The following is a 19,130-nucleotide window of genomic DNA, read 5'->3' on the forward strand; positions in this document are numbered from 1 at the left end:
CCTTGCCTCTAAAATGATATCCATCATAGGTTTGCTGAGGGATGGTAAAGGAGAGATTAAGTAATTAGCCAGTCTGCAAGGTTCAGTGTTAGAAGCTGAGGTTGCAGAATCTGGTTCTCCTGCTGAGACAGCAGGGAAGGAGTCTGAGGCAGGTGCCATGGAGATAACTGTGACACACTGCGCAGGAGTGGGTACCAGTGTTGGCGCGGCCAGTCTGGAGCAATCAAAATTATCCTTGGTTTGTCCTTTTTGATTTTTAGTCATACTTTGGAGAGCAGAGGCAGAGGGGGGAAGGCATAGGCTGATAGGTTTTTCCAGCTGAAGGACAGAGCATCCACTTTCCAGGCTTGTTTGTGGGGAGTCCTTGTGCAAAATTTGTCTAATTGGTAGTTGTGGGGAAAGGCAAACAGGTCTATATCTGGGTTCCCCCATTTGCTTGTCAATATGTTGAAAATCCTTGGTTCCAGTTTCCACTCGTGTGGGTCCATGAGGTTTCTGCTTAGTCTGTCTGCCAGTGTACTTAATTTTCCTGGCAGGAATTGAGCTTGTAGGTGCACTTGGTAGCTCAAGGCTGTGTTCCACAATGCCATGGCTAGTCTGCAGAGGGGGTAAGAATGTGTACCCCCCTGCTTGTTTATGCACCACATAACAGTGGTGTTGTCCGTCTTTACCATTATTTGTCCTGGAAGAATGTGGTCCTTGAAGGCTGTCAGAGCATTCTGTACAGCTAACATTTATTTTTGATTGATATGCAGGTGCATTTGACTTGGGTTCTATTTGCCCTGAATGCACTTCCCTGCCAGGTGAGCCCCCCCCATGCACAGTCTGATGCGTCTGTTGTTAGGGTTTAGGTGGCAGGGGGTGGTGTGAAAGGTAGCCCATTGTTTGGTGGCAGGCCTCTGCCCACCAAAGGAATTCTAGGCGTAGGCAAGGTATGATAGGAATCACTGTTTCCAGGTCTTGAGAATGTTGACACCATAGGCTTTTTAGATACCACTGTAGTTTCCTCATATGCAGTCTTGCATATGGAATTAGAAAAATGCAAGAGGCCATGAACCCCAAGGCTTGCAATATTTGTCTTGCAGATAGCAGGGATTTTGTGGCCACTTGTCTGAAGTAGGTTGTCAAATGAATTTGTTTCTCTGGCGAGGTAAGCCATCTGGGAAGTTGTATTCAAGCTTGCTCCCAAGGATATAATTTGTTGACAGGGTACCAGGTGTGATTTCTTTTCTTTTATGGTGTACCCCAGACAAGTTAGAACCCTTTGTACAAAGGGCAGACGATTCAAAAGTATGTCCTGGCTTTCTGCCTGAATTAGACAAGTGTCCAGGTATGGGTATATTTGAATATTTCTTTGCCTGCAAAATGCAATAACTGGAGCTAGCCACTTTGTGAATACCCTGGGCGCAGTAGATAAGCCAAAGGGCATTGCAGAGAACTGATAGTGCATGTAGCCTGCTTTGAAGTGTAGGTATTTTCTGCAAGATTCCCTGACTGGGATGAGCAGGTATGCTTCTTTTAAATCTAGTGTTGCCAACCAGACATCTTTGCCTAGCATAGGAAGTAACTGGTGAAGAGTCAGCATCTTGAATTTTGGAATCTCCAAAAAGGTATTTAGAGTAGACAGGTCCAGGATAGGACGCCATGAATTGTCTTTTCTGGGTACCAGGAAAAGTCTTGAGTAGAAATCTTGTCCCTTTTCCTCTTCTGGTACCAGTTGAATAACCCCCATGCTTAAGAGAGAAAGTACTTGTTTTTGGGCCTCTGCCCACTGATTTGGGTGTAGGTCCGGCCACCCGCTTGGTGTTGGAAACGAGTGGAAGTGAAATCTGTATCCCTGGGACACTGTATTTAAAATCTATTTGTCCTGGGTAATGAGTTTCCAATTCTTTGCATGAAGAGCAACCTTTCCCCCCAAAGGGGCAGTCAAGATGATAAGTGCTTGGAAATTTTAAAAGAAGTCATTGTGACAGTTTACCATAGGGGGGAGTCTTATTATTCCCAGATTTGGAAGTGGAGGCCCCCCCCCTGCTTAGTTGTGTGTGTCCTCTGGGACTGAAACCTGGGGTTTTTGCTGTGTCTGGGTTTGGCTTGAGAAGACCTGGAAGGGGATGGAAAGGACCAATTCTTAGAGGGCCAGTGCCTACTAAATCTAGGAGGCTGAACTTGATTTGCATAGATTTAGCTTTATCTTCCATCTTTTTAAGAACTTCCTCAGCCTTATTGCCAAACAGGCAGTCCTTATTTAAAGGAGCATCCAACAATTTAGCTTTAACATGATCAGGCAAAGATTGCTCCTTAAGCCAAGCATGCCTTCTGAGCACAGACCTAGTAACAGCAGCCCTGCAAGATGCCTTTAATGAATCAAAACCACATTGCAAAGTATGCTTTCCAACTTGTTCAGCAGAATGCATTAAATCCTGTAAATCTTTATTTTCCACACAGTCAGGAATCAACATAATTTTCTGTTTAACCAGTCCAAAAACATGTTGCTGATACTTTAACACATGAAACTGGCAGCTTAAAGGCCTAATGGCCAAGGTTGCAGAAGTGTAAACCTTTTACCCCATCTATCCAGCACCCTGGAGTCTCTATCAGAAGGGGTAGGATTTTTAGCACTAGAAGCCTTAATGCCCTTGGGCCCCTGCGAAATAGTCTCGGGATCTGCAATCGGATTTTTAAAAAGGAACTTGTGGGACTCAGGGACCCTGTAGTATCTGTCAGGTTTTCTGGGAGCAGGAGGCAGGGAATCAGAGGCCAAACTAGATTCCGAAAAAGCATCATCAACAATGTCTAGTACAGGAGGAATAGCTGAAGGCCTATGCTGAGGTAGGAGAAGGAAATCCCTAAGCCTCTTTTTTGAATCAGAAAAATCCTGGCTTTCCCAGTGGAAATGCTCCCCTAAGAGTATGTAAGGTTTCCCCAAAATAAAAATCCTCAGGAGGGGAAGCAGAGGGAATGGAGTCCTCTGCATCAGAATCTTCATAAGTAGATAAGGGCAAATCCAGATCATCAGAAGAATCAGAAAAAACAGAATCCTGATCAGAAGACTCATCATCAACTTCAGTCCTAGGCCTCTCAGAAGGGGGTTGGCTACCCCTGATTAGAGTTATTGGATCTTCAGTCATTCTTATCATTTGTTTTTTAGGCATAGAGGCCTGAGCATGTGGGCTGGGCGTCAGTTATTTTAGACATGGATCGAGATTTAGGCCTAAGTAAAGAAGGAGGCGTCGGTTTAATATGCAAGTCCGTAGGCCTGAATACACCCTCAGAAGCCGGTGCCTGTTCAGCAGCTCCAGACCCATCCAAGGTAGAGACATCAGCAGGTTCCATAGTTGAAGCATCTTGCGGCATACCAGACTCCGAATAGGTCTCAGTAGAGGCCTGCAAATCAGAAGTAGCGGGTATCAGGGGCTATGAAAGCGCCTCACTGAGTAATGGCGAACTGGCGACTGGCTTAGGAGAAGCGTTGTCGGCAGTTTTGGACATCGGCGGCCTGTCTATGTCTTTATCTTTGCGTTTTTTCGGAATCCCGGTAGTCGGATGGCTAACCGACAACATTTCTGGATAATTAAACTGAGAACTGAAATATTTAGAGGCGAAAATATACAGATGACAGAAATATACAGACGACAGCAAGGTACATCGTGGTCAGGGCCTAGGCAAGGAATACAGTATGAATGAAAATCAGGTATTTGCTTTCCACAAGTAATGCAATTATTAACTTTTACTGACATCGGGAAGGAGCAAGAAAAAGTTTCCCCAACGGGGTACTTAGCTTTAGTTGAAGACTTTGCTTCTGAAACTCGAAAACGAAATTTTCAGGAGGTGGCCGACCGGCACTTGCGAACTGCTTCTGCTTCGGGCACTGCATGGCAAGAAAGACTGGTGTAATGGTGTCAGCTCCATGTTTTATACCCCTGACGACCTGACGTCATGGAAGAAAGGACAGCAACTGACGCAGGACCCGAGACTTTGTTAATCAGGCCGTCTGAGGGCTACACCTTCAAGCAGATAACCCAAATGTAATGACTGCAACAATGAAACACGAAGAACATCTGTACAGCTCATTAGATGAGGAACTGAAAGCACAACTGCAAGTACTTAAAAATTTTTCAGATGATATAAGAATGTCATTTGGTCTTGATAAATGTGGAAAAGCAACCTTTAAAGCTGAAAAGATGCAGCACCAAGAAAACATCAGTTTGGGACAAGAATGTGATATAAAAGAACTTGAGCAAGACGGAATGTACATACGGAATGTACATATATATATATATTTGGGAACTGATGAAGGATCAACAATAAAGCATGAACAAATGTGAATAATACTTAATAAGGAAAATTTTAGAAGAATTAAATTAATCCTGAAAACAGCACTGACATCTAGGGACAAAATTCACGCTATAAACCAATTTGCTCTTCCTGTCCTAACTTACAGTTTTGGAGTGACTGACTGGCCCCAAAAGGTGTTGCACAGATTACAGACAGTAAAACAAGGAGGATGCTTCATGGCCATCAAATGACTTTTAAAATTCAATGCATACCACGATTATATATTCCACATTACCGGGGAGGAAAGGACCTACTTGAACTTGATTACATGTACAGATCTGCAATTGTGGGACTGCAAACATATCTGCTGACCTCACAAGACCCAAATATAGTGAAAATTTTGAAATAAGAGGAGAATAAATCTAAGATGACTTCCTATCTTAGTCTAGCAGAAGCATATCGGCGGCAAGCAGGAATGGAAATCAAACAAGAAGTAGGTAAAAATCATGCAGCAACTGAATGTGCCAAAAAACAAAAGAAAGAATATAAGGTGAAGGATCAAATGAGAAGGTAAGAAATGTGGAAAATGCATAAACATAGCTGCAAGTATAGAAAACTCCTGGAAGAACCTCATATTGATAAGGACTGAACGTAGGAATGGTTAATGAGAGGTGAACTGAAAACAAAAGATGAAAGGTTAATATTGGCGGCCCAAGACAGTGGGCTATGTACATGTTGATTTACAATGTCCATTGAGCATGTGGGACCTAAAGACAAATCCAGGTTTTGTAAAACAGAATTGCTAATAGTCACACACCTTGTTGTTGGTTGTGATATACTAATGGCAGAAGGACTATACACTGAAAGGCACAATAATGTGGCAAGGTTGTTGCACTGGAGGTTGTGTAAACATTATAATAATGAAAGAGCTGAAAAACACTGGAACCATGAGCCACAAAGCATCATAGAAACTGATGAAGTCTACATCACACAGGATCACCCATTACCAACAGTTCAAAAGATAGATGTGAGAAAACCAGATATAGTAGTCCATGAAAAGAAGACAAAAGTAGCACTGATCATTGAAATTGCTACACCAAGTGCCTACAGTGTCTTGCATACAGAGACACAAAGTCATAAAATATCAGGATTTGCAGGCAGAAACAAGAGCAATGTGAAAGAAAGATACCCAGACAGTTCCAATAGTAGTAGGAGCAGCAGGTCTTATAAAAAATAATCTACAATCAAATTTAAATGCGTTACCAATACATCCAACTCCATACAAACTGCAGGAGGAGTCATTACTGGGCATATTGTGGGTGTTGCAAAGAGCACTTCTGGCTGATATCAAAGATTGAAACAATACTAATTTCATGATCTTTAATCATACTGTGAGACTTAGGAATGGGTTCCCATCCCGTCATGGTATTAGAAACCGAAAAGATTTGGAGAAATTAAAGAGACAAGCCCTCAGGTTCATATTTCATCTTAAGAACAGAATCTCAAAAGTGTGGCACTTCTTTATGCTATATTGCAGTATCCTTATTAGAAAATGAATCCAACCATATGGTGTGGGAACAAAACTTCGTATCTGCTGATCTTCCAGTATCAAGTGTAAGTACACTACCAATTCAACAACTAAGCCAAACTTAGAAAGCTTCATATTCTTAATCTTCTCACTATTCATATACAAAAATACCTGCTGTTAAACTATAAACAGTCCAGACTGTTTTAGAACTTTGCTAACCAGGTAAGTGAAATAGCTTTTCTCAGAATCTTTTCAGCCATGAACCAATCAACCAGTGTTATTGTGAGATGCGGTAGGAACTAGAAGTACCTACAGTAAATCCACACAGACGCAGAGAGCAAATGCACACAAACAGTGACCAGTGATCAGGAATGAAACTTGGACATTAGAACCGTGATGCAAAAATCTTGTCAATTAGTCACCATGCATCCCACAGTTTATTAGCAGACTACCGGGCAATAAAGAAATCATCATGCACTAGAAATGGTACAGTTTAAACATCTGATACAGCACCACCTCCTGCCTTGCAATTAGCCTTAATTCTTCAGCTCTCTTAACCTTTTTGTTATCAACAGGATCACCAAGAATGATATCCTGGAGCCCTGAAAGATCTCTCTCTCTGCAGATTTAAAACCTTCTTGTCACACTGTTTGATTAAGATTCCTCCCAAATAAATCCATTCAATATCTACAAGTCAAAATCACATGACAAACAGAACCGGAAGGATGTTATTTACAGTTTGTAGTAAAATCTTGCTTCCAAATATGCCAAAGTTGCCTCTACTCTAATAAAAAATTCCTTAAGATTCTTGCCTCAATTTCCTACCACTATATTATATATAACATTATAGTATGAGACTTCCTGCTCACTTACATCCTTTAACACTGCTAAGAACAGAGAAAGACACAGATGCAAAATTAAGACAGCCTCATCCCCCATTATTCTTGGAGCCCCTATAATTTCCGGTATTGCTCTAAATTTTTCACCACACTAGATAAATCCCCATTCCATTTTTGCATGGTATAAGAAAACTAGGACCTCAGCTAGATTACTGATTTGGCACAGTAACAGTAAACGGTCCTTTTACCATCAAGATAGCCCACTAGTTTCATTTTTCAGCTCACAGTTTGCACATCATTACATTACTATACCTGTACTTCCAACCTTCAGCATCTATAACCACAAGCAGATGAAGCTAATCTCGAATTTACAGCCACTTGTTTCAAAACAGAATATTAGAATGGATAAATCACCAGTTTTGGCTACGCAGATGGAAAACTGAAAAATCTTGCACTAATCTCAGCTATCTCCACTGAGAATTCCCTATGTTCTACAGCACCTAGAGCAGATCATTCACATACACTAAACAACAGACCCTTCTTGCCCATTTTAAGACTCTTTCCTGTGGATCAGTGAGAAGAATCTGCCACAGTAAAGACTCCAAGGCTCAATCACATGGGCATGATGAAAGAGGCTACAGATGCCTTGTACCAGTCATCTTATCACTTACCACCAGGAAACAGAGATACATCTCAATCTGGCCACTGGACACACATACAAGTTTCTGACTGATTACAGCCACTATCAAGAAACAACAAAAAAAAATGCATCAAAAAGTAAATTGCAGTCTAATATGTTAATACGTGAAAAGGCTTTTTTTCAACCAATGACGTCAAACCCCACAGACCTTCTGACTCTTTGAACAAGAAAAGATGTACAACAGCATCCTAGTATGGGCAGTGTAAGTTCTTAGCTCCGTGATCTCTTATGCAACAACATTCATAAAAAGTATCTTCATCCTTATCACTAACACTTCAGCCAAAATCTCCATTTTACAATTTACCGCAAACCTATAATTATCTCCCTATCAAGAATAACTCAACTTTTCCAGGCATAGACAAGAGAGCGTTTTGTCACTATCAATTGACAAGTTATCCAACACAGTCCTAGAAACCATGCAATCAACCAAGTTTATGCAAACTAAATACCAAAATCATCCTAAAACAACAGACACGGATTTTATTTTACAGCAAAGACCCGAAGTGAACAGCGTCACCAGTAGACAATACATTAAGTCACTACTGAAAAATACTATACACAGATTAGCTGTGAATCCTCAAGAGTACAAAGATCTGTCTTCTTTACATTTAACACAGTCGCATCAAAGTGCCGATTCATTTAATATTACAGTATGATACTTGAGTTCACAGTGTTCTCACACATGGTCGAACTGCGTACAGCTAGCGTACTCACAGGTAGAGAAGAAGTGGGGTTAAGCAGGTCGACAGACATGCAATAAACCTGTGTGTAATAGCACAAACACTGCATCCTCAAAACTGCTTCAAAAAAGAAAAACTCTTCTTAAAATGTTGTGTAGCACACTCAGTTCCTTCGCAAACACTTGGGTATAGAAGATTAGTTTCCTAGAGCTAGCACATGTAATGTAATAACTATACCAACATCTTACTAGGTGCTTTTCCCATAACTTTAAGTCAATATTTCTGCATGTGCCCACTTTTTTTGGCTATTACATTCTTGACACTGTTCTCACTCTTTTTCAGCTTATTAACCCCTTCTGATTGCCATCAATACAATCTTGCTTGCAATTGCACTACCACAGGTGAAGGGAAGGGGAAGTGGGTCTGCAAAGATCATCTAAGTCAGCTGTACCCTTCCAGTAGGTAATCCTCTTGGCATTCCCTTCTTACACAACACTTTAAGGTCAAACATCTAGATTTCCTTTGAATTCCATCAGTCATAGAAATATCAGAGTACTTGGGATACTCAGAATGTACCTTTTAAAAAAAATAATAATAATAATAGTCATTCTGTACTGGTGTGCCTGCTAATCCAAGAACAGCAACTGCATAACAGTAAGCATTATTGCCAAACCAAGAAGAATGCATGGCGTGTACCTGTTTCTAACAAGACTATGCACCTCTTTCCATACAATTACACAGGATCCAGACCAAAGCCCTGCATGTTATATATAGCGAGAACTATGAAATAAAAAAAAAAATTGTTTTGAAAATATGACATACTGCAGCCTTCTTCATCAGAGTTGTCTCCACAGTCGTTATCATAGTCACACTGCCAGCGACCTGGGACACAGCGATTGTTTTTGCAGCGGAACTGGTATGGTTCACAAGTTCTTTCATCTACAAAAAAAAAAAAAAAAAGTTATGCATAAGAACAGTCAATGACTGCAGGACAAAGATATTAAATATGTTCAAAAACATAGTTTTTTCAAACATATAAGCCTACTGGAGACAAGGAAGAATGTGCTAGTGCTGTAAAAAATGCATAACCCTCTAGCTAAGGAAAATCTACACATAGTCTAAGTTCTGTTGAGAAAATAAAACAATACATGCTACCTCAGCAACTTATGGTTTAAGACAAGATTACCTCCATGGCAGCAAAATAATAAGCTATGACTGGGTGAAAAGTAATGTGTGTTACTTTAAAAAGGTTAATGTGTGACTGCTATTTGGGAAGTTTAACAAACTGTCAATAGCTTGGGATAGGATAACTCTGTCTAAGGATCGAAGTGTTGGGGGGGGGGAGTTCTGTACATATAAAGATTACTTCAAAATACCTTTCTTGTATAAAGGGAGAAGACCCTGAATACGCCATATGACCCAAGCTTCATTAGTAGCTTGGGTGTTTGCAGGAACTGTCTGGGAAGAATGGGAGTGACTGGCTGCTTCCAGCTCACCTGCTGTGGGGGAAGGGAAGCAGCTATGACTCTCCACATGGGCAACATCTAGTGGGAGCACAAGGTATTCACCTACAGGAGTTTCAAGCCAGCCAAACCAGCACTGCTATTAGTGCATTTGGACTATACGGATGAGGGGAATCTGGCATGAAGAGGCACAAGTCCCCAGGAGGAAATTATTAAAGTCTCACAGATGCCACTGAGGGGGATGGGACTACTTTCAAGGGGAGAAGGTAGGCTGTCTCCCAAGTCCAGCAAGTTGATCTGCTCCCTACCACATGACTCCCAATGGGGAATGGAGAGATGATAGGGAAGAACAGCCTTTAGGGCCTAGCCCGGGAATATCCAGCTCCTGTTCCAACAAAGAATAGGCCATCCTGGTAAAAGTAGAGAAGACAATGGTTAAGGTCCTAAGGGGAAAGCAAAAAGAAAAAAACATGCAAAAATAAAAATTCAAGATGGCATACTCACAGTGGTTTTACAATACTGTCAAAACCATGAGACTAAATGGGAAATACTGCTATCTTACACGGGGAGAAAATGGAATGAGGTAGACAGAGTAACAGTCTGACGTATAGGGTTACTGAAACAAAAACTTACACACTTAGCAGTTATTTGGATTAGGTTACTAAAAGTAAACTTAAGGACCAAAAGTACACAGAACGGAAATATGGACTGATAGCCACAGGCTTAAACCTCATTCCTCCCCTGTGTGTATTGTTCCCACAATTCCCATTCTTCCAATGTCGTTTTCTCCTACCCTTTTCTAAATACCTCAATTCTAGTTTTTATTTGTTGTCACTATATTCACCACTTCTAGTATAGCTGGCTTAGATTTTGATTTCCATTTTCTAGTAATTGCTTTTTTGGTAGTCACCATAATTAGACACAGCAAGGCCTTACCACATCTAGGCAATTCCGATTTTGTATCACAGCTCAGAAAAATCATCTCCCTTGTCACACCAATCTGCCTACCAAGCATCTCCAACAGTATATCCCGCTGGGAATCCTTAAAGTCTGCCAACTCACAGCACTCCCAATAAATATGTTCCCAATTACTTCTTTCTTCCCTGTCACACCTGAGGAAAAATTCTCTGGAGTCTACTTGGGGTACAAAAATATCTATGTAAACATGACCAAGCAAGAATCAAATCTTCCAGATTTTGTTGCATATTTGCGAGACATACACATATGTTTTCATTGTTTCTTTATGAATTGCTTATCTAATCCCTATTCCCAATCCTTTCTAGACTCCTCTTAATGATTCTTACAGGTATCATGCAATATTTTATATGCTCTACTAATTGCTCCTTTTTTAATGGCAGCTTCTGTTCTAGATTCTACTAAAAAACTCCATCAGTGCTAATCTTTCGTATAGGACCCCCTTATTTCTTTCTCTGTGCCTACACTCTGATATCAATCCCCAATAGGGAAGGAAATCTCTAACCTGCAGTCCAAATAAATTCTTGGCCTCTTCCCATTCTATTACCTTTCCCTCTCTAGTTATTTGCTCCCAATACCTTGGTTCCTTTGCCTGTTTTCTCCAATATTCTGTGGCCCCCCTCTTGCCTACTGTCTATATTCCTAGTTGTAGTCATCCCTATGAGCAGAATCTCCTTTCTCCATTCCCGTGTTGGCTTAGTTCTTAGGATACTTTCTGCTACTTTATGGCTATAATATTCTGTATGATTACTGTTATTCTTCTTAAAGGCCTGCATCCAAAATCCTAGTCTCTCCTTGTTTCTTGAGCTTCCCCAGTTTCATCATTATTCCTTTCCACTTTGAATTCTAATTTTCTGTTTGGGTTATGTATAGGAGCCTTAACTGTACAGCTCTGAAATACCACTTCAAATCAGGTAATCTAAATCCACCCTGTTCTACTGGAAGAATCAGCTTATCCCACTTGACCCCTGCTGTCTTCCCCTCCCAGATAAAGTCCTTCAGTTCTCTACAACTTCTCCTCTGGTTGATAAAAATATGCCTGACCTGTGTATAAGACTAAAGGGGCTACAAACATTTTAACTGCTTGTATCTTACTACTCATATCCATATAACAAAGCTTCTATTTTCTCAGTTTCAGTATTGGCTTTTGTTTAGTCTCTTCCCACATACTCAACTGCCACAGCAGAATCATTTTTAAATCCAAACTCCTAAATATTTCATTTTAACATGTTTGTATAAATATGGATATCGCTGATGTGTGTGTACATAATTTACCACTATTGCCTCTGTTTTAGCTTCTGTCTTGAAATTATTTGAATCAGTTTCGAAATATTCCACAACACTGTAATCTCTCTTTCTGGTTTTGTCAGGTATAAAATATCATCTGCAAATACAGACAGCTTTTCCTGACTACCATACCAATTCAATCATATTCTTGAATTTCTGAGTCCCTTATTTACTTTGCCACTGGTTCTAAATATAATGCAAAGGGGAATGAGGACACCCCTTCCTGGTTTCTCTGCTTAAGCAAAAATTATTAAAGAGGACCCCCCCCACCCATGTTCATTTTTGCCTCCAATCCCTCATATACCCTCCTAATCAATGTTATAATATTTTCAGGAAATGCAAATGGTTCCATTGCCCTGCTCATAAAGTCACAGCTTACTCTGTCAAATGCTTTCTCTGCATCAAGGCCCACTAACAACAACGGTATTTTCTTACATTCTGCCTACCCCTGGATCAATGTTCTGTTAATGTTGTCTAATATTTGCCTGCCCTCCAGAAAACCACATTGATTCATATTGATCAATTTTGGCATTACTTTTGCCAATCTTTTAGCCATTATAGACATGAACACTTTATAATCATGGTTTAGTATTGACATGGGCCTGTATGAAGCTGGGTCTGATGGATCTTTACCCTCGTTAGGTATTACACCTACCACAGCTTTCTTCTAGGATGTTGGTACTTCTCCTCTTAAGATACTGTTAAACAAAACCTTCCAGATCTTTATCAGTTTTTTCCCTCCTAGCTTCCAAACTTCCACAGGAATACCATCTATTCCTGGGGATTTTCCTGTAGATTGGTTATACATCACAATTTTCTCTCATCTCCTCCTATCCTAACCATTAGTAATTGTGACTCATCTACCTCTAAATCTGGCATATTTAATTCTTCCATAAACATTTCCATTTGTAACTTTTCTTGAGTTCCATATTTCTCTGTTTTACACAAATTTTCATACAATTTCCAAAAAATTTCTAATACCTTTACAAGACTGCTTGTTCCCTTCCTTGTTATAGGCTCCCCTCAGCTTGGCTACAACTCCTTCTATTTTCTGTTGCCCAAGTCGACGTGCTAAAAGTTTTTGTGCTCTACTGTTGTTATCAAAAAACAGTTGCTTAACAGCAAGCTTTCTAAACTCGTGTGTTATTATCAAGGTAATCCCGTATTTTCTGCTTCGCATTCTGCAGTTGATCCTCTTCTTGCTCTGTGAGATTACCCCTTTTTGTTGTGTCTTTCGGCTTTTCCCGTTAGGGGTCGCCACAGCGGAACTCCGGTCCGCTAATGATTGGCAGTTGATTTTTACGTGCCGAGTTGCCAGCCCTGACGCACAACCTTCAACAAAGGTACGCCCATTCACACGTCTCCACGTAGAAGACGCTCTAGCTGAGAATCGAACCAGACAGCGTCTTACTGTGAGGCGACAATGCTACCGCAGCACCACCACCACGGATTGTTCTGTGAGATTCCCCCTATTCTGCAATATTTTAACATTTGTCAGTCCCTCTAAATAATTGTTACTTCTTAAATATAGCTCCCTTTCTTTTACTGCCATTAAACTCCACCTTAATTTTACCCCACTACCTAGCTACATTTTCAGAATCAATTTCTATCCTCTTGAATAGCTCCTGAATAATCTCCACTACCAATTCCTTACAGTCTTCTCCTTTCAACAAATAGGTGGGAAAGCACCAACGGTTCATTTTTATTTCATTACCCTGTGTTTTCATTGTAGTTATTGGCACGTAATCTGAAACAGTTACTGTGTGCATATCAAGACCTTCAAATAAATGCACATGTTCCTGTGAAATGTAAATTCTGTCTAGCCTAGCCCAGTTTTTATATCTTGGGGAATAATATGTAAATTCACTCTGAACTCCTACTACAGAATTCACATCTTTCATGCCAAATATTTCCATACATTTCTTCAAAAATCTACCCTCCTTTGTTACACTTTCCCTTCTGCCCCCCCACCCCCAGACACATCTTCACTGCTGCAAATCAAATTCCAGTCTGTACCTGTAAGTAAAACTCCTTGCTGAAAACTGATGACTTTTTCCAGAGTTTTCTTAAGCTCCATTATAGCAGTTTTAGGTGCAATATAAATGCATGCCACTGTAATCCTCCTTTCTTGCCAGAAGCCCCTTAGCAATACAAATCTGCCATTATCTTTCTTATCCTCTTCTATCACTGCTGGAGCTCCTTTTGCAAATACAAGTACTCCTCTTTACCTTTGTCCCAGGTGAAAACCTTTCTTTATCAAATGTACATGTTTAGTTCTTTCCAAGTGTGTCTCCAGTAACAAAGCTATTTACACACTACATTTTTAATATACTTCATTATTCTTTCTTGTCTGTATTTATCTGTTAGACCATTAACATTTAAAGACATTAAAGAAGGCAACATTGTATTAAAAAGTTATTATTCCCACCTTTTATGTATAACACCTTTGCTAAAAGTCTAGTTCCAGCTTTTGTATTACATGCATACACTGTTTCGCAGGTGGAACTTTTATGTAGTTGTGTCTTGTCATACCCATTTGAGCCAATGTCACATCTTACAAAGTTTTCTGTTTTATTGAAAGCCCTCAAAGAAAACAAACAAACCCCCAATACTCCCTTAAAACCTATTAATTTAATACTAACACACAGAACTGTGTACATCTTCAAATATTGACATTTTAACCTCCTAATAGGATGAGTTAACCTAAATTAAATAAAAAAAAGTACAAGGGTAACTCACACCTCGAAACATAAACAACCTCCACATAAATGCTGAACCACCAGACCGATTTATTACATGTGAAATCTACAAAATTCACTAAGCGCTTTCGCCCTAGTATCTCCAGGGTTTCATCAGAGTGAATTAAAATTGCCAACTTCTTACTTAAATAGTACTCTACTCAATTAATGTGTATGACATCACTGTGCAAAACCAATAGTATTTCAGTATTAACACACTAATAAGTTACTAGTGTTTAACCCTTTATTGCCAATACCTTTTTTTAAAAGCTAAACAATTCCTACTAAAACCATGGACTATGAACCTGTTCAAAACTAAAAATATAAATGCATCACTTGTATGTCAAGGTCATGCACATTGTTAATTGAGTGGAGTACTATTTAAGTAAAAAGTTGGCAATTTTAGTTAATTGGTCTGGTGGTACAGCATGTGTGTGGATGTTATTTATGTAACCTAAAAGAAAGGTCATCCATGCTAAGATGTATAATGGAGCCTGTGCTTCTACTAAGTGCTAACTGGTATTGTCTTATCTTTATAGCTCTCCCAGCTGGAAACCCCCTGAATGCTTTCAAAGAACATTATCTCCTAGCCAGTTTCTCTTTTCTTTTTCTTTTCCCAGCCAAGCACTCTTCACTACACTGTAAACCAGTTTCTCTTTATCTGAGACATGAGAACCAAAAAGCCAATTTCTCATTATCAGATTGTTGTCTCCACAGAGACACAAGAACCAGATAGTCAATTTGCCTTTATCAGATTGTTTCCATGCAGACATGAGGGCCAGATACAGAATTACTTATATTGAAATTCATTTGCTAGAAAAAAGCCTCATAATATTCAACATTCTTTTTCTTTTACTTGCTTTCTCTTAAAACCTGCTACTAAATCAATCAAAGGTCCTTAATCCAGTCACTCCCCCATGTAAGAATGATAAAGAGCACATTAATCTTTCTTTTGTCATGCTCCTTTAACCAGGCTGTTTTAATAGACTGCAGTGCTGACATTTCTTAGAACGGAAGAAGAAAGACAGAGGGTAGAAAGGAAAAATCAATGGCAGATTTAGAGCCGAGTTGGCTTAGGGACCTGTACACTAGCAGGTATTTGGCTGGGTCCTGGGTTCAATACATGGGAAGGGTGCACAATTGATCACTTTAGGGGTTGGGAGGGTGGCCTAATGGTTAAGGTGTTTGCCTTACAAACACAAGGTGCAGGGGGTTTGAGTCTCGCAAGGGATAATTGGCTAGGCTTAAAATGGCTCGCAAGGGCAGTTAGCTTAGTACTAACTTATGAACCTATGAAAACAGCACCACCTATTTACAATCCCCATTACACTTAAAAATAACTGAGAAAACTTTACATTATAGCATGCAAAGAAAACCATACATCACAAAAATAGTACCATTAGGAAAAACATGTTTTCTTTACTTACAGTTAACTTTCTCTCCTCCCCAAATCATTTTTCCAAACAGTAATGACATGAACTTGGGCATATACTTTAGAGTCCCCCACAAGCCCAACAAATTCTGAAAAACTCCAATATTTCCAGATTTTCTTATTCTGTCATATTTCACAAATATAATTACTGCATTGTAATCCCACATGAAGTTACTAGTTTTATTACTGTTTATTTTATTTATTTGACATTTGTTGATTCGGATAACCTAAGCATAAGCCCTTTTTCAGTGGAGCCCTGGGGAGAAAAGCTCCACAGTAAGGCAAGAAAAAGCATTATCTCCATCTCCCAAAGCCTGTCTCTGCTTAATTTCCAATGTACTCTCAAGTCTTCTAGTCAACTCCTGTACTCCCTTCCTTCTCTCCAACATTTTCCGTTGAAACACTGGAAAAGATTTCACAGGTACAGTCTCTCTCTGGTCTTCTTCTGTTTCACAGCTCACTTTTTATTGAACAAACTTTTCTATTTCCTCCTTAGCACGTAATTCATCAAAAAAATGAATTTCTCCCTCCAGGGAAGAATACCTTGAAGACAGTTGAGTACAGCAATCTGAATCTCACATCTGTGTCTGAACATTCTTTAAAAAATTGAATGAATTTACTCCTCTTCTGCCTGGTGTACAAGGAGTAATCATTCTCCACAAACACACTGCTGTTTCCCACTTTTAGTATTTTGTCCTTCTGTCACTGTCGGAATCAACTCCTTTTGCTGGTAGGATTCCATCTTTACTACTAAAAGTCTATGTTGCTTTCTCATAGCCAGGTTTGGGGCATAGATACAATGTGCCCTTTCAGCTAATAACTCCTGCTATAGAATACCAGTCCAGTTATTTGTGCTTTCATAAAATTAATGCAGCCTGTTCCTTCTAGCATCTCTGGTATAGCTGAAAATCTCAGATTTTCCCTATGTGCTTTGTCCTCTAATTCTATTATTTTTTGAAACATGTCTTCCTGAACAGTCTCATTCAGCAGTCTTTTCTTCATTTCATCCTCTGATTTTTGCAACTTTATCACTTCATCTGAATATCTGTTTAAAGCTTCTTCCATTTTTTTCATCCTTTTGTTGTTTGTGTTGATATACTTCATCAGTGTTTCATTTATTTTAACCAGGGCTGTGTGTAGTTGTCTTGTATCTTCCTGCAGGTTACTGAAGTCATGACTGAAGGTTGCATTGCTTTTTTGCTGAACATCTGCAGAACTTTCTCCAGTCAATGTTTCTTCCTCACCTTTTTGTAGTTAATCAGCTCATTTTCTTCCAGGTGCTCTACATTTCTTTTTTTTCTGGCATCCAGGTAGTACACTTACTAGCCAGTTACTGAAATTTACCCATAAACACAAAAGTCTATTGGCCTTCTCTGTTGAGTTCCTGTTTTCACACTGGAGAACTAGAGTTAAGCTGCTACTCAATGTGCAGCCATCTTGGAAGTCCCTATATAGAACATTTTCATCCACTGATGGCTTAAACAGAAATTATGATTAAGGAAAGAAATTCAGTGTCACTATTTGGCTTTAGTTTTCCTTGCATCCTCATTTCAACACACCTTTCCTGACCAAGACAGTAATAACCATTTAAAAAATAACTCAAATAAGCCAGAGCCAAAAAGCCATATGGTTTATAGATGCTCTGGCATGCATTTATGAGCATTTTCCAGCCTTTTAATCTAATGGTGACCTAAGCAAAAGTCACGAGTAAGAAAAGAATTTCAGTCTTACTTGTTATCTTTCAAGGAAGACATAAGTTGTTCCCAAAATGTTCAAAGCTGGCAAAATAGCAACTCACAATAAACTAACAAGCCAGCTGATGTGAGGATACGCAAGTCCTACCTGGGAATACTGCCTGGCCCCCAACCCTTCAGAAATGACAGTTACTGCCTATGCATCCCTCTGGTGGTAGACTGGGATGAAAACAGAGGTTCACATTGCCACAGTCATGTATTTCAAGTGCTTTCTGACATACATATCATGCCTCATCACTACTCACCGCTAACCCCCCAAAGGCAGTCACCTGGGTACATGCCTGATGTGTGATTGTGAGTAATGTATTCTACTTTGTTGCTCCCAGATAGTATACTGCCCCTACACAAGCTAAACTTCTTTGTACACCTCTGAGGTCTGTGAGAAATGTAAAACAAACAATGACCGCACTGCCATCAGCCCAAACACAAACTATAATGACCAACCGTGCATGCCTCTAAGGTCTGACTATGGTGAAAATTAAACAAGTAATAACCACACAATTCCAGGTGCCCACCATATAACCTACAACAGCTTTCTGTACACACATACCTCAGAAGGGCTTGTTTTAGAATGGGTGCTGTTGAGAGCAAAGGCCATTATCAGCTTTATCCTAAGAGGGTCATACCACAGCCCTGTTCATGTTAAAGAGTGTAATCAGAAAATTAATACATTTTTCTCCTCATTTTTCCCCAACCAGCAACAGCTTTTGTGGGGTCCCGACACAGGCAAGGATGACTAAGGAAGCCACCCTGCAGCCATTTATACAGTCTAGGGAGTGGGGGCCACCAGACTCCTAGAAGATCTACGTGTCAGAATGTTCTGTGATATAGTTTATGCCTTACTTCTGAAATACAATTACTTGTTAGCAAGTTGTATTGTTACGGATACCCAGACACCCAGAAAAATAATGCATGTGTCCTGGCATTATAGGGCATGTGCACCAATAACAATCAATTTCTCTCTGACACACACACACATACAACCATGCTACAGCAATACTAGTTTTGTACTTATTTCAACAAATAGATACACATAGTGCAACATTAGTACTTCCATACAAACAGGAGAGGTAAGCACTTTTATTTACCTCACTGAGGAGTAATGCATACCTGACACTGTCTTTGATTTCACAGACTTTCCCTCATTTTGCTCATAATTTAGCTCTGCCCTTTTTTGCTGATAACCCATTCAGGATTACAGACAGTCAATAAATCCAAACAAGAGAGTTTTATACTTCCTGTTGTACAAAAAATGCATGCTGATGCAAAAGGTTTTATTCTACTAACTTTTTAAGTGAATTAAAGTAATATTTAAAAATGTGTTTCTGATTTTGAGCCTTTTTTCTGTTATTTTCAGCTTTGCCCAAAATTCTTGAGCAAAGAAGTTGAAGATCAAAAAAAGTACAGTCGTGTACACTTAAAATAAATGTAGATGTTCGAGTGTATTCACTATTGCAGT

The 19,130-nt window shown here is 39.6% G+C and overlaps 1 protein-coding gene across 1 annotated transcript in view; it reads right to left on the reverse strand.

The window, feature by feature from the left end:
• The window catches only part of LRP1 (LDL receptor related protein 1), a 2,772,300-nt gene that overhangs the window by 428,749 nt on the left and 2,324,421 nt on the right, over positions 1-19,130 (reverse strand). The window contains exon 68 of the mRNA XM_044083629.1: positions 8,845-8,961. Coding sequence (XP_043939564.1) covers positions 8,845-8,961 — 117 coding nt within the window. The remainder of the gene's footprint in view (positions 1-8,844; positions 8,962-19,130) is intronic.

Source organism: Protopterus annectens, chromosome 9.part0, assembly GCF_019279795.1.
Source record: "Protopterus annectens isolate FY-2018-M chromosome 9.part0, PAN1.0, whole genome shotgun sequence".
In the NCBI taxonomy this organism is placed as follows: domain Eukaryota; kingdom Metazoa; phylum Chordata; order Ceratodontiformes; family Protopteridae; genus Protopterus; species Protopterus annectens.